Below are 16627 nucleotides of genomic sequence, written 5' to 3'. Positions count from 1 at the left end.
CCAGTTCATTTATGAATGTGATTCCTCACTTCTCTGCTTCTTTAAAAGGTTCAACCATGTCCGCAGTTATTATTGTCCTCTCATAGTGTTTACCACCACCAGTACCTGGGTTTCAGTATAAGGCAAAACATTAAGGGGACATTTTTAAACTGCTAAACTTTCCTGCAGCTCTTTCATCCTCTGCATTTCTGGTCTCAGATTTGTTAGCTTTATGTGGGACCTACTTCCAGTCGTATTTCTGTTTATCTTACTGGTGTGAAGACTAGGTTGTCAGCTTCCAAAAGTCCTTTCTTGTCCTGAGGCTGCTGCTGTGTCACTGTACTTACAAGATCAGGTAGTAGTCCATTTTTTCTTTAACCACATGCCTTTTCTTCCCTGTACGTGTGATACATGGCTGGAGCAGAAGTTACTTTTTTCCTCAACTCCTCAAAGTTGCCTACACCTACTAAACAAAAACGTGTGTTGATAATGTAGACCAGTTAAATTCTGTACTTGCATATTTTGCAGAGAGAATCTTAACACAATATTTCTTTGGATGCATTTTCAGCTGTATACAAATAAGATACTTTGTCCTCCCTTTATTTAATAGTTCTAGAAAATCACCAAATAAATGGTTTCTGTGGAGAGTTTTTGAAAGCAGTGAGCATTCTTTTGCAGCTTGCAGTTATGTGAGCTTTGTATATGAAAGTCTTGTCTCCAGGTCTGGAAGAGATCATGACTTCCACCAAATGTAGTTTGTTGTGACCTGATTGAAGATTAAAGAGCTGTCTTCTAGGGTGCTTGTAGAAATATGTGCCTCAAATATTAGAAAACATTATAAAATCATTGAATAATTTGGGTTGGAAGGGACCTCAAAGATCGTATAGTTCCAGTCTTCCCTGCCTGTGCTACAAGTCTAAGTTTCTAGGAGCCCCATTCATCCTGGTCGTGAACACATCCAGGGTTGGGGCATTCACAGCTTCTTTGGGCAACCTGTTCCAGTGACTCAACACCCTCACACTGAAGAATTTCCTCCTAATATCCAATCTGTATCTACCCTCTTTCAATTTAAAACCATTGCCCCTATCTGCCTGCATAAAAAGTCCATCTCCCTCCCTTTTATAAAGCCCCCTTAAAATACTGGAAGGCCACGATGAGGTCTCCCTGGAACTTTCTCTTCTTCATGCTATCCCAGCGTTTCCTTATAGGAGAGGTGCTCTGTCCCTCTGATAATCCTTGTGGCCTTCCTCTAGACTTGCTCCAACAGGTCTGTGTCTTTCCTGTGCTGGACCCTAGGGCTGGATACAGCACTCTGGGTGGGATGTCCCCAGAGCAGAGGGGCAGAATCTCCTTGCTTGACTTCCTGGCCATGTTTTTTCATGTAGCCTAGGATAGAGTTGGTTTTTTGGGCTGCAAACCCACATTGCCAGATCAGACCCAGATTTTCATCAATATAAACCCTTCAGTTCTTCTCAGGGCTGCACTCAGTGAGTTTCCCACTCTGTGCTCATGTCTCGGTTCGCCCTGACCCATGTGCTGCACCTTGCACTTGGACTTGTTGAACTTCATGAGGTTCTCGTGGGCCCACTTCTCAAGTTTGTCCATATCCAAGTAAATAATGAATTAATAGTCTTAAGTTTTTTATTAAGTTTTGGGATTTTATGTCATATTAAGTATTACACAAAGAATAAACGTAGCTTTCTCCTAGGCTAGATTTTTCAAATGGAAGAATAAATTCGAAGTTCCCTCATTCCTCAAAACTGCTGCTTAAAATGATTATGTTCCATGAGGCAGCAGAGACCGTGGTGGTTCTTTTAGGTATCTTAATAAGAAGAACCAAACTGGAAGGAAGCCAGGCCGTCTGTTATGAACACAACACACAGCCTGAATCAGGGCAGTGAATTCTCATTGTGGCTCTACAAAGCGTTAATGAAGTTCTAATTTAAAAAGCAAACACAAAATCTCTACATTGCACCATGGGGACCCAACACATTTTATCACATTGTATTGTGACTAATATTAATATTGTTAATTAACAAGCGTTCTTGAGATCTAGGAATATTATAGCAACAAGTTTCTGCCTAATGTTTCTCAGTACCTCCAAACAGAGGAGCAGTGAAATGGAATAATCTAAATTACCTACTCATTTAGAAGATAAAAAAAGAAATGTATATTGCCAATAACTAAATAAGTACATCTGAATTTAACCCTTTTTTTTAACTTTGAAGTCAGGACACAGAAACTTGCCATACTGAAGGATAGAACCATAACTGGATCCTCTTAAATGTGGCCAATATTTATCTTTAGAGGAAAATGAAGCTTAGGCCACTTTACTTCTCAATGAGAGATCAGGGGTTTTATGGGATTTAACTAATGCACTTTGAATTCATACCATTAATTAATTTGTCTTAACTTTCCCTCACAACTCTGCATAGACAGGATCTAAGTGACTACATATTCCTTTGCCTGTATAAATCCATTGCTACTTAACTGTATCTAGGTATTTTTCCAGTACTGTAGTTTCACACAGGACTTTTTGCTTGTGCTTCAGCAGCTAGTTATTTAAAAATACTAAATGGAATGGGAAAATCTAAGCATACAGAAAGTAGGTGATACCTTCCTTTTTCTCCTTGGATGGCACTTTGGAGGGCCTCTGCTAGTTTGATGTTTGATGTCATGGCTTGTTTTAGTTTTTAGTGAGGCTGCTAATTTCTTGTTGTCTTTGTAGTTTATAAAATAAATTAATTTTTAAAAAGGCAAAAAAAAGCTTAGAGTCTCACCATTATAGACTGGGCAATATCTGTGAAGTGGTTTGAATTAACATATTACAAAAATGTGTTGTTTAAAAAAGTTTAGCTCCTTGTCTCTACAGATTTTCCTCCTCATGTCTTTGATACTGGAATAACTCTTTTCGGAAGTGGTGCTACAGAGGAGGCACAGAGGCTGTTCTTTGTTAAATGTTCCATCAGTCTAACCTGCAATCTCATATAATGAAATGGTGTAATCATCGTTTTCATTGCTGTGTGGTGTCAGTAGGGTGCTCTTTAACTGTCTGTTTTCATTACTGAAATTTGCTTTTCTCCAAGTACTGCCTTAATCAGATTTTGTCAGTTGATAAAACATGGACAGTACTTGAGTTCTCCTGGTCTCTTCCTGCGGTTCATAGAAACATGGTGCAACTTGGTATGAAAGAAGATTTTTTTTGTTACAGACTTGTTTGGAACTGTTCAGTGTCAGGCAGAGCCTGTGTTCTGTGGGCCATCTGCATATGCCTATTATGTAATTGCCTGTCTGGTTCACGTGGTTTATCTTTACAGGCTAAATGAAATTGTTGATTTTGTGGTAACAGCTTAGTGGTTTGTTGATGGAATATAACAACTATGTGTGTATTGAAACTATGCTCTGAGGAGATCACAAATGTTAAATAATTTTTCTATGACTTATCAAGGTTCCACCGTCAGGTTTTCACCTACACTTTTCTTGAGAATATTTTTTAAAACATAAAGTCATAGAAGTGTTTCAGTTGTCTTTGGGTATGTGTGAACTAATATCTGTGGTTTGGAAGAAAAATCATCTAAAAAGCAACCGTATTTAGGCTGACTTCTGTTTTGTAGTTTGGTTACTGAATTACGTTGCATTACACCTACATTTGCATAGGTCCAGAAACAACAAACCCTTATCAGAGCACTGGATATACAGAGCCTTTCTTGGTTCATTTTTAAAGGTTGGGTTTTCTATGTTCTTTTGGAAAGGTTTAATTGCAAACCATTTTTGTGTGTTTGACAGTCTTCCTGCTTCTCCTTTTGCAGGTCCAATGATGCACCAGCAGCCTCCCTCTCAGCAATACAACATGCCACAGGCAGGTGGCCAGCATTACCAGGGGCAGCAGCCACCGATGGGAATGATGGGCCAAGTTAACCAAGGAAATCACATGATGGGGCAGAGGCAGATTCCTCCATACAGGCCACCACAGCAAGGTACGAATTCACGTCGGTATTTTTACACAGATTTTAAGTGACCATGTTTAAAACCATTTTACATCACTTTCTTGCTTACACCAGATTTCTATTAAGTCGTTTGGTGTGACGGACTTTTTTTGCACACTCTTTTTGTTACCCTTTTTAAGGGTGGTTCTTGCAGCAAGAAATTACTGCTATCACCATGATATGTGATGACAAGTTTGTTTTCTTTTTCTTTTGGTTCTGAGACTATGCATTCTGAAATTATGCATCTCAGATATGCTGATGCAGAATTCTGTTTTGAAATTTAAATGATAGGTACAGAAAAGGAGCAGAATACCTACTTGGTTCTGAATGCATTCAATTACAAAGAAAGGAATGATGTTCCACACTTTTGGTTCTCTTTTTTTCTTTTTAGTCTTTTTCAACAAGGAATAATTTTATTTTTCACACCCTAGTTTGTTACACACATATTCCTAAAATGAGCTCAAACCTGAAGTTTGACTTATGTAGTCTCAGTCTAGTGCAGCCAAACAACTGTGTTTGTGTATGTAGATAGATAGATTTACTTTTTTTTTTTAACTAAACCAGATTACATATGTTGTCTGTAATGCAACAGTTTGGGTGGGGAATACATCTGAGAAATATTTCTCATACTAAAATCAGAAATTAGCAGACTTTATAACAGAGAAAACAAGTTATTTACATATTGACTGGTTGTGGTTTTTCAGGCCCACCACAGCAGTACTCAGGCCAGGAAGACTATTATGGGGACCAATACAGTCATGGTGGACAAGGTCCTCCAGAAGGCATGAACCAGCAATATTACCCTGATGGTAATCTCTCATAAATGTTAACTTTCCCATTTTCTATACCTGCCCAATACTAATGTAGTCATATGCCCAAAATTAGGGGATGAGGCAAGAATAGTAATTGGATATCATACCTCACATTTACAAAACCTTCCAAATTCAGAATTATTACTACAGTTTAAGTTACTATGACTAGTTAAATTTACAACTTAAAGCATGTAATTTGTATTACTCCCATTTGAAATTCTTAACAGTTTTAGTGTTCAAAAAGAATGGAAATAATTGGCTTCTCTCAAAGAATGGAGAGTTCCTTAGCATATCTAATATAACTGAGATGAATTCAAGCAGTTGTATCTTTATTATCAATAAGAGAGGGGGCGATATCCTTTTATTAAAAATTCTACTGAACTGAAAAAACTTGCTAAAAAGATGTGGGTTTTTTCTGTAAATACTCTACTATTTTAACTTAGTGTTTAGTTTTTATATAAGTCGCACAAATGTGTTATTGTTGACATGGTATGGGCCTTCAGTTTAAATTTTATATAGGAATAAATAATCCTCCTGCCCTGAGGATATTGGAAATGTGAATCCATTTTAGATGTTCCCTCAGTGCTTTCAAGACAAGAATGAAACTTTGAATTTCATGCATCTGTCCTCCTACCTCTTGGAATACGGAGTGCTGAAGACTATTAGATTGTCTTATAAGTTAGAAAAGTTGAAATTAACTTGTTTTCAGGCTGAGCAGAGACTGGGAGAACAAAGATGCTGACTCCTGACTACTGTGATAACCATGTGTGCAGCTTAATAGTATCTTATGAAGTTCAACAAATGTGGTAGATGTTAATGTTTAAAAAATGTATACAAAGCAAAGCTGTGTAATTGCCAAAGCAACTACTCACAGCAAATAAAGGGGTGCAAGTCAGTTGTTTGAATTTATTTTCCAGCAAATTCATTACGAAATACATCAAGCTGTATCTGTATAAGCTAACATGTTAATTTCTGGAGATAAACGTGCAGAGTTATTCTACAAGTTGCATTAACTGGTAATTACTCAGCTTTCATTTTGGAACATTTATGTACACACATGAACACAAAATTGTTACAGGCAATTTCCTCTAGTAAGGGCAGTTAGATGTTAGCATCAACAGCTCTTTGGCAGCACGGATTACTTCCTAAGATCTATTCCTTCTAAAGAGTCATCTTTATTATTACTTCATTATTACTCTTACATAGAATACAAGGAGCATATTTTAAGACCTGTTTTAGTGGTTATGTATGCATGTAAGATTCCGTTAGTAATGTGTTGTACAGTTGCAGACCTGATAACAAAACCACTGAGTTTTAGAACTGTTTCCTCCTTTCCTCACTTGTATCTAAAATTTTTATTCTAAATTTATACTATTTCATTTTGAATGTAAACAGAACTTTTGGCACGTATTCTTGACCAAGTTAGCAATAAGATATATTTTCATCATCTGTAAGACAAAATATATGTGTGCTTAAACCCAACAACAGGTGGGGTGCTTACTGCATATATTGGTTCCTTAACAGAGATGCCTGTAGTCTCTGAATAAAAAGGTTTGTTTGTAATGAATCTGCTCAAGACTGGAATGTAAGAGGAAAAGTTTTCTTAAGACCTTAAGTAGGAATTCTGTTTGTAGGGAAAACCTTGAGAGTGTTGTATTTCTGTCACATATAAACAGAATTTAATGTAGATGATGGTTCATAACTTCATTGAGCTTTATTTGTTATATTTCACACTGCTTTTAGCATATGCTTTTGAATTGGAGATCAGCAGAACAGGTGTTAGACAAATTATGATAATTGCTTTCTTTGTTCATTCTAATTTAATTCAGGTTATTTACATGTGAAAGGCCTAAATGCTTTCTTTTTTTTTTTTTTGAGTGAAAGATGAAATACTTCCCCCCCACTCCCCCAACAAGGATTATTGGAAGGTTAAGACCATCCCGTGCTGTGATGTTTCTAGAACTACTGCATTAAGCCTTTTTTTTCCCCTGTCACATGTTAATTCAATATGAAAGGAAATCATATTAATAAGTCTTTGGCTAATACAATTGAAAACTCTTTCTCATGTATATCCAGTTGAAATTTTTCTTTTTCCATTTTTCTGCGAAATTAAATATTGTTAGGGTTTTCACTCAGAGGCCATTAACGTTTCTTCCTGTCTCTTGTCGAATTGATGTAGGTCATAATGATTACGGTTATCAGCAACCGTCGTATCCTGAACAAGGCTACGATAGGCCTTATGAGGATTCCTCCCAACATTACTACGAAGGAGGTATCTATATACCTTCACACAACATACGCACATACATTCCCTTTCCTCCCCCACCCTCAACAGGAACAGAAATTCTTGCACAACACAACTTATACCCATGCAAAGCTCTTGTAGAATACTAGTTGCTGGCTGTCTTGGACATGGCAGGGAACTTGAAGCCTTCAGAATAATTTCTTGCAAACACCTAAAATATATAACCACAATTTGCCATTCTAACAACAGTAAAATGACTAAAACACTCTAGAGATTTATTTTTTTTTTACCTCAATGGAAATTTTTATTTTAACATAAATTTGTTGGTTCAGTTGTATATCTTTTTGTGTGTGTATATATTTTGTATAATTATAGTGCCGTTAGGAAACAGCTTGCTGATCTTGTGTAGCTAGTCTGTGCTCTTGTAGCTGTCCTTAATTTTGTCTTTTTTTTTTTTTTTTTTTTTAATTTTATTTAGCATAGTCATGATCTTATGACTGTGATGTTCCAGTAAATGTAATGCTTGTTTGGCAGCGATGCTGAAAATGCTGCAGTTCAACTTTGCAAAATTGGCTTTAACTGCAGTTTGTTTGGCCGAGTTCCTTCTGTTTGGTTTGAGTTTTCTTTGTTTTGTTCAGTTTTTGAAATCAATATTGCATTTTCATTTTGTTCTTGTGTTGTTGGCTGTGCATCTTAGAAGGAAAAAAATAATAAAATAGATATCTTGATGAGTTTTTGCTTTCTTGCAATGATCTTACAGGAAACTCGCAATATGGTCAGCAGCAAGATGCATATCAAGGACCACCCCAACAGCAGGGTTATCCGCCACAACAGCAGCAATATCCCGGCCAACAAGGCTATCCAGGACAACAGCAGGGTTATGGTAAGAACCTGAGGACACAGACAGCTGTCACAGAAGAGAGACCCTTGTGTGTTACACCATCCTTCTTTGTGTCCAGAGGCCAAGCTTGCACAGAACAGCTCTATGCCTGCAGTTTCACTGGGCTGAGACAAAAATGTAGAAGGCAGCATCTTTTGGGAATTAGATCTGTCGGCAGTCTAGGAGAGTGTGGTTGCACAAAAACCCAAAGGTGACTAAACAGCATTGTAATGAGTGTCTGTAATTTAGAAGGACCCAGAAAGATTCTTCTCTTTTCTGTAGCTGAATGCACTCACAAAGATAACAAAGAGCCTCTTTCATCTATGCATTTGCCAATTAAAACAGTCTTTTAAAAACTGGTTTAAAACTTCTTTCAACATACATGAATCATTCTTTTCAAATTCTTGTACTGATCAGTAAAGAAATGACTGTAAGTATTGACAGTGCAGTTTTAAAGAAACTGTGCCTTATATTTATAATTATACAAATATCTTACTAGTAGTCCAAACCTTCTGTGTTACATGGTAGGAATGAGAAATCCTTTGCCACAAGTCCCTGGATTCAAGGAAAACTTCCTAAAAAAGGAAACTTGAGGCAGTAGAGTGTAATTCTTGTGCATTAATTCTAAAAGTCTTCATGTCAGAAGAGCATACTGAAGTTACTGCTCTTTTAAGTTTTACTTGCTTGCATAATGTAAAGTCATATATATTTATGACAGAAGAAGGAATCTCTGAAATTCCATAAATTCCATGTATTTTAGCTTTCAGCTCTTTTGCAGGCTTAGATGCTAAAGCTTTCAGCATTGTGTGTATGTGAGGAAATGCACAGGTAATTTGTTTGCCATGTAGATAAATGTTAGATTCACATGAAATCCATTATGTTGAGACAGAGTTAAGGTTTTTTAGAGGATCCGCAGAGATTTAGCAAGTGTCCTATTTCTGGAGGTTATGGATGAATTGATAAAGTAATACTTGTACCTACATTCTGCTAAACATAATATAGGAACGGACTGAAGATCAGAGTGGAGGTCTGTGTAGATCACTGCTCTGAACTTTGTAAGTAAAGAAATAAAATCTGATTTATTCTGAAAGTTTAGGTTAAGAAATACTAGAAGAAAAGGAATTAGGAAATCTTTTGGAGCCACTTACCCAACATAATTTGTAAAACAGAATAACGTTTTTCAGTTTCTCATTTTTAGCAGAAATTGTTACTGAAGTTGCATTTTTTTCTTGTGAAATATGTCAATGAGTATTTAGAATTCAGCTATGAAGAGTTACCGTGCATAAATAAACCCACGTTCATTTGTCAGATGAACACAGCACTTTTAGGATGTCGTATTCTTGCTCAATTTAATATTTAACTGCTTTCTAATTTTCAAAAATAAATCAATATCTCAGTCATTATTATCAGTCTTTAAGGTTTTGTTTCATAGTGGAAAGCTGAAACTGCATAGTTCAAGTGGATTTGAGGCCTGAGGAGAATGGTAATAGCTTATGGAGCTTTTCTTCTCCAGGTTGTCTTTTCATTGTCTTACAGATCCAGAATTACTGAAGGAGTTACCAGCTGATGTCGTCTTAATGTCCAGTGTAGCTAAAACTAGCCCTCTCTTGCACTGAATCACAGTTGCTAAAACACATCTTCTGAGGGAAGGGGAAAAAAAGTGTTGGTTTGTTTAAAAGAAAGTGCTTCTGAAGAGCTGCAGATCTTCAGCTCTGAAAAACAAGAGACGCAGTTTTTAAGGAGTGGTGTTGAAAAAGCTAACAGATCCTCTGCAAAGGATTCATAGGGAGTGTCACTGAAATAGAGAGAACACCATCTCTCCCAGTGTTGGAGGGGATGGTGATAGTTTTGTTTGGAACATGGCCTGATAGTGGTAACATGCAGCTTCCACTGGTAGACGGGCCAACTCCCTGTGAATAGTAACAGAAAGTTATACTTGCAAAAGAACTACTTCTTTTACAGGCAAAAAAGACTGGAGTCCAAGTTTGGGTTTTTTCCTAGCATTTTTCTGGAAAGTTAATATTACCAGAGAAGTATGGAGTACAGAGTGCTTTTTTCCATCTCACAATTGCTTTTACTGCTTGTCACATCTCACGTTTTATGCATGTATAACTTGTTTGCCTGACACCCCATCCATGATTGCCTGCTGTGGTGTGAGACTTCACTTTCTGGCAGCATAGTACTGCTGGTCTCTTCAAAAAGTCCAAATGTTAAACATTGCTGATTTTCTGGCTGCTCTTAGCCTTAGAAAATTCTGGAACTCTGCAGCAGCATACATCAGGAGACTGCCTTCCTAAATCCTGGGAAGGGCTCATGTTTATAATTACTTGCCTTGTTCTTCTCTGTCCTGTGACCTTGTACGTGGAACTACATGCATTGATATAAAGTAAGGAATATATAAATAAAAATAAATGTTTCTGTGCTTGGAGCACAGGCCCTGGCAGCAAAGGTCCTTTCCAGGGAGAGGGGTGTGGGCCACTCAATAGACCTAATTGCACAGTAGTGGTATTTCTTAGTCCTGGTTAGCTGTAAAATTCAATGATTTTCCTGTTCTTTTCTTTCAAACATCTTAACCACTTTTTTTTTTTTTTTTTTTTTTTTTTTTTTTTTTTTTTTTATTTTTTTTTTATTTAACGATTTTCAGGCCCTTCCCAGAGTGGTCCAGGGCCTCAGTATCCCAATTATCCACAAGGACAAGGACAGCAGTATGGGGGATACAGACCCACACAGCCTGGGCCACCACAACCACCACAGCAGAGGCCTTATGGATATGACCAGGTATTCTTTTGTTTGATGAGAAAGTTGGGATTCTTACACACTCATTTTATAACCTTAGATGCTGGACATTTAAACTAATGAATTTTAGGACATGGTCATCCAGGTATGTGCGTACAGTTCTCATGGAGTTTTATTTCTTGGCGAGTTACCAAGAATCATTTGTATGGAATTGTGATTAGTCATTCTCTCCTGAGTTTGCTAAGTTTTAATGCAATTTGGCAAAGTGGGGCCTTCCCAGCAGTATTTTTGGATGTTAAAAATTAAGGTGATGTGTTTCATAGCCTTATGGTGAATGACTAATATGAAAGATGAAGTTTCTAAATCTCATGGTAGATAATTTTTCATTACTTCATTGCAATAGAAATGGTTGAATTTATTTTCCGCAAACACATATCCTAATCATAATCTTCCTCTTCAGTTGCAAAATCACCTCAGGCGTGCAGCTGAGGTCCTTCAGCTGCAGAGCTTATGGGGAGACATGAAACCTGTTTTTGCACAGATTTTCTTTGAGCAGTATAAGGGGGCAGTGAACATGGGAAAGAAGTGACCTGAAAATCAGCTGCTTCATTCCTTTCGCTGCTAAGACACAATTAAAACATACAAACAATTGCCACCAAATCTTTAGGCTGGAGTTGTAGTGAAGGGTTCATGTAAAGAAAGCTGTCTTAGAATTAAAGGCTGAAACAGTTTTTCTTCCTGTTAAAGGTACTAACTTGCAAAAATCCAAACTTTTCACTATGAATCATTCAGAAGTGTCATTAAAATGTACACTATTACTTTCCTTGATATAAATAATGTAAAGATTTACTAAATGATAAAGCTGAGGTTCTGTTGTTTAAATAAAATCTTGTTATGCTGGTAGAAGATCAGTTGAACTTTCAAGAAAAAACTTCTCTGAGGAAATGAGAATTGCCCACAATTTTAAAGAACAGTTGGCTTTCTTTCCACAGAAATTAGAAAAGACAAGGAAGAAGGAACAAACTCTCAGTGTGGTAATTTAGAGATGCAGTTACTTTTAATTATTTAAACAGATAAAATGTTTATGCACTGAACCAGTAGCTTCCACTGAAAACAATAAGCTACAGGAGAATTCTTTGCTTGTGGCCAGTATAGGGTCAAAAAAACTTAATCAAAATTTGCCAAATTTTTTCCAGCTTTCCTTGCAGTAAAAGTGGATAGCCCTCTCTTGATAGGCTGTGCTTTTCTAGTTTGTGCAGTCTCCAGTTCCACTGGGAAACTCAATTATACATGACCTCTCTTTCATACTGGCCATTCCCATAGGAATTGTGCTGCTTAAATTCTCATCTGGCAGCTGTTGTGAAACTCTTCTTCGTGACTGATTGTTATATTATAATGGAATATAACTGACATTGCAACATAAAACTAAGATGTAAAATACTGCCTTGTTGTGGTAATACTTTACACGGAATGGTGGCAGGATCAGCTTGGAGCATGATCACTTCCTAGCACAATACTTCTATCTACAAGGTTTGAACCCTGCGGTGAAGGATCATGGTAAGCTTATAGCATTGATGCTTTCACCTCAGCCCACCTCTGCCGTACATGACATTCTGTCAAAAGAAATGGAGAATATCAATAAGGGTGGTAATTCTGTGTATCAGATCTATGGAATAATTGCCTCCCGTAGGACATGTGGACTAGTTCTTCATGTTTACCAGGATGTGCCTTGGTTTTGAAATACATGTACCATTATTCTGTAATGCTTGATAAATGAATAATTTTAGGTACCTCTGTGCCATGGTTAGTTTCCTAAATTACTTTGAATTTAGGTGACCTTGACTTTTTGAAATAATTTTCAAAGTTTAGGTGAGAAGTAATTCCCATCTTTTGGTTTTTGATGATGTTCTGCTAATTTCACAGCAGCCTGTTGAATATAAAAGTATACTCTTTTGATCTAATTAGGTTCCTGGCCTTAAATTCATGTCTTTGGTCTTACTTCTGCATTAAAGCACAAAGTATTTTTAGTGAGATGAAACTATACTAGTTACTTGTATCAGTATATCATTTACTTTTATTTGTTTCCACCTTTTAATATCACAATTGATTTGGATGGTCTTCCAATTACAGCTTTAAATGCAGGAAAATATACCTTGTGGTCTTAATTTTGTTAATAATGTATTTTGAATTTTTTTTTAGGGTCAATATGGAAATTATCAACAGTGAAAAAGCACTCACATTCCGGTAGGCAAAATGTATTAGCAGCCATATTGTCTCCTCAGCACTGTGGACATCTTCCCAAGATGAGAACCTCCCATTCCATCTAGATTTTGGAAAAATCTTGTGGCTGTTTTATGGTATACAGTCTTTATGGGTTAATTGTTAAAGACTGTAGATTCTCAGAAACTAGTTTCACGTCTCTACTCTAGATGGCAATATTGGACAGAAAATCTGTGATATAACAATTTGCAGTGAGTTGAGAACTCTATGTCAGATATACTGTTACAGACTGAGAGGTGCGAACAGCTTTGTATGTTTATGAAGGTTATGGGAATTTAATATTTTTTTCCACAGATTTTTTTTGTAGGGGAAAAGGGGAAATGCACACTTTTTACAGCAGCAATATTTTGTATATTATGTTTTTCATGTGATGAATATGCAAGACGTACACTACTCGCTGGGCAGGATAACAAATCTACTGTTAAAAATGGGTAGGGTCATGGTAAATGCTTGATTGTATTAGTCTCGAAATTGTGTACAATAAAGATAACAGTGAAAAGATGGAGAGCATTCTATGTCACTGATGGGTTCATGTACAAAGATTGAGAATCCCAGTTATCTAAATGGGAACATAATTAAGAACAGTGTAATATAGTCTTGTGCAAAGATGAATTTTTTTAAGCTTTCCAATTTTTCTGAGTGAAGCGGTTTTGTAAAAATTGTTTCTAACATAGTTTGACAATTTTCTGCAACATTTTTTGGGTAACAAGATAAACGTTTGGGTTTTATTTCTCAAGGGTTTTGTCAGAGCTTTGCATAAGCAAGCTGTAATCCTTCTTAATAATTGCAATAACAAAGAAAATGACAAGTGTTAATTTTACTTGGCTTGAATATGCAAAGAACTTGAAAAAGAATATGGAGAACAGGACTGTATTGTATAAGTGTATTTTAACCTTTAGTTGAATAATTTGTATGTATCAAAATAGCCTAGAGGACTTTGTAAAACCTATCTAAACTTTTGTCGTGGTTTAGGAATGGTATTCCCCAATTTTAGTGTTCCCGCTGACACACTCCAAACCACGCGCCACTCACTTGCTCCCCACTCTCCCTCCCCTTCCCTTGTGGCAGGCTGGAGAGGAGAGTTGGAGGCACAAAAGGTAAAGATCAGGGCTTGAGAGAGCAATTTACTGGAATCAGCAATGAAATAAGAAAACGAAAGTAACGATAACAATACCAGTGCCAGAGGGTGCAAGAAAGAGGTGAAGGCTTCACACGTGGTTGATTGCTCACCATGCAGAGCCCGGTTCCACCCCACACTGCACAGCCTGCAAGGGTCCCAGAAAATGAGGTGTCCCCTCCTGGCTGCTGCAAACGTTAACCCCATCCTGGCCGGAACCAGGACAGCTTTCCTAACTGCGAGTTAATAACTTCAGAAAAGGGGCATTTTTGTTTGTGCCCGTTTTTCTTATTGGTTAACATGAGACCAAGGGGATCTTTCCTAACATCAAGTATAAAAACTGTTGGTGAGCCAAATGCCAAATTTTGTTTTGAACTGTGCTAATGCTTATAGTGTTGCATGTGAGAGAGGCAGCACCTTGATCAATAATAGTACACAAAAAAATTGGTTTTGAAATTGCCCTGCAACTGTGTATCAGATAAATAAATGGATATTCTGTTCTGCAGAAATATATGCATTCAAGATTCCTTGGCAACTTTTATAAATGATAAAATTAACCCAGGAGTAAAATAATATTTTGGTTTTTTCAGTTTACAATCAATGTTTAGGGGGAAAAAAACCCTGGTGTTGATAGTATGACATTATATATGGAAGACAAGATTTTCAATTTGTGCATCCTTTTTAAAGGGAAAACAGTTTTCTTAAAGTCAATAGAAAATATACATCAAGGTTTGAACAGATATGGCATGACGAACATTATTATGAATTAAAAGCTTGTAGGTTCTGTGCCAATTTTCCACCACTGTGTACTTCGTTGCTATTTAAAACTGTACTCCATCAATTCTAACGGAAGAATAAATTATTTGTGATTTTAATTTTCTCATTTGTTTCTTTAAATTAGATCCCTATCACTCTGATGTCTCATCTGGAGACTCTGCTGTGGGTTTTGATTTTAAAGATGTTTGGCCAGAATAACCAAACCTTATTTGCAGTCTAGGACTTTATCAAAATTCTCTTGCCATAGCCAAGTTAATTAGAATTAACTGTTCAGTAATCAGCATGTTGTGTAGGTTGTTTGTTAAGAAATTCTTCCTCTGAAAATGAAGGTCCATGAGGCTATAATCAAGATGACTGAATTAGATAAATGAGTTGACGAGGCAAAAATGTGTTGAACCCAACCTGGTGTAGATATGTTATCTCATTTGAAATAGGCTCAACTGACATTAAGAAATAATTTGTCTTGCCAACCCATCTTCTGTTGTCTTACTCTCCTTTTTAATGGAAACTAAAATTGCAGTTTTAATAAGCAGAATTTCCTCCAGGGTTTCCCTCCTAGAGACTACTGCATTTGCAAGGTTTAATTGTTTTATAACAGTCCTGTTTTGTAAAACTTTTTAATTGGTGGTGACAAAAATTACCTTATTCCTCTGATACTATGCTAAGAGAACAACTTGAGAGGAGATAGCTCCATGCAGAAGTATTTCTACTAAAACTATATATTAAAAAGGAATGTGCGTTCCCTAAACAAAAGAAGCAGGAGTGCACAACAGGACCAGGAGGAAACGGCAAGATACAAGGTTCATTTTAGTAAGTCTTCCTTATTAAATAAAATCCAGCCAATGGGAAGCTAGTAAAAAAAAGGTGTTGCAACTGGCATTTTACATTCAGAATATAGAGAATAAGAGGGGGACTGACACAGCAAATCAAATACATGAGCAGAAATAATAAAAATTTTAAGAGTAAAGAGGAGGGGTTAATGCATTCAGTGACTTTTAGTTATCATAGGGTTATTATTTTTGCTGTTGTATTTTTCTCTATTCAGACTGTTTTATATCCCTTTTGCTGTGAATGACTTGCAGAAGGGAGAAGCTGACTCCGTGTTTCAGTTGAAATTGACTTCACAATGTTGGCCATAAGGAAGCAAATGTGCTGCTTTATAGGCAGGTTAAATGTATCATTTTGCAAAAGACACAATTCCATTTTCATACCTAAATTACTCTAAAATGTATAAAGTAACTGATTTTTTTTTTTTTTTGGAGAAAATACATCTGATTAAAGAGGAGCAAGGACTTCAGTGCAGATATATTGTTGTATTTCTACAGTTTTCACCACAGAGGATGCTGAAAGACTACAATGTGATTAAACACACCCCCCCCCCCCGATTCTAGATTCAAAAACGGAATACTTAAATTTACAAAATTAAGAGAAACTGTTACTTCAGCAAGTCTAGGTGGAGTTCTGCCAGAAGCCCTGAAGAAATTCAAAGAAGTAGCAGGCTTTCCCTACATGAACAACAATTGCTGTATCATAAAACAGAAGCATATGAGGGAAATCTTGTGAAATGAAGCCAAACAAACCTGACAGGAATACATACTTGGATAAAGTGATAAGTTAAAAAAAAACCACAACAGCAAAACTAAGCTAAATTATATGTTCATTAAAAAGATGGTTAAAGCTGACCCTCAGTCTGGTAGAATTGTAGTAACAACTCATAGCACAGTCTGATGGAATTGATCTTTATGTCACAGAGCCTGATGTTCTCTGGGAAGCTGCTATAGTAAAAAAGCATGGAGTATGTTGGCTGTGAAGCAC

General features: G+C 36.6%; 1 protein-coding gene across 4 annotated transcripts in view; it reads left to right on the top strand.

Annotated features, from left to right (window-relative positions):
• Window positions 1-14910, top strand: part of SS18 (SS18 subunit of BAF chromatin remodeling complex) — a 43916-nt gene extending 29006 nt beyond the window's left edge. For 2 of the 4 annotated variants that reach the window (XM_066330230.1, XM_066330238.1), the window contains 6 exons: window positions 3789-3956; window positions 4670-4774; window positions 6957-7049; window positions 7783-7905; window positions 10547-10680; window positions 12838-14910. In XM_066330230.1, the coding sequence (XP_066186327.1) occupies window positions 3789-3956; window positions 4670-4774; window positions 6957-7049; window positions 7783-7905; window positions 10547-10680; window positions 12838-12864 (650 nt within the window). In that variant the 3' untranslated portion in view covers window positions 12865-14910. The remainder of the gene's footprint in view (window positions 1-3788; window positions 3957-4669; window positions 4775-6956; window positions 7050-7782; window positions 7906-10546; window positions 10681-12837) is intronic. The other 2 variants (XM_066330244.1, XM_066330253.1) reach the window with 2 other exon arrangements.
• Window positions 14911-16627: the final 1717 nt, after the last annotated feature.

The sequence above is a fragment of the Sylvia atricapilla genome, chromosome 1 (genome assembly GCF_009819655.1).
Source record: "Sylvia atricapilla isolate bSylAtr1 chromosome 1, bSylAtr1.pri, whole genome shotgun sequence".
In the NCBI taxonomy this organism is placed as follows: Eukaryota; Metazoa; Chordata; class Aves; order Passeriformes; family Sylviidae; genus Sylvia; species Sylvia atricapilla.
Note: the sequence above shows the minus strand (reverse complement) of the source record. Positions and strands in the feature narration are given on the sequence as shown.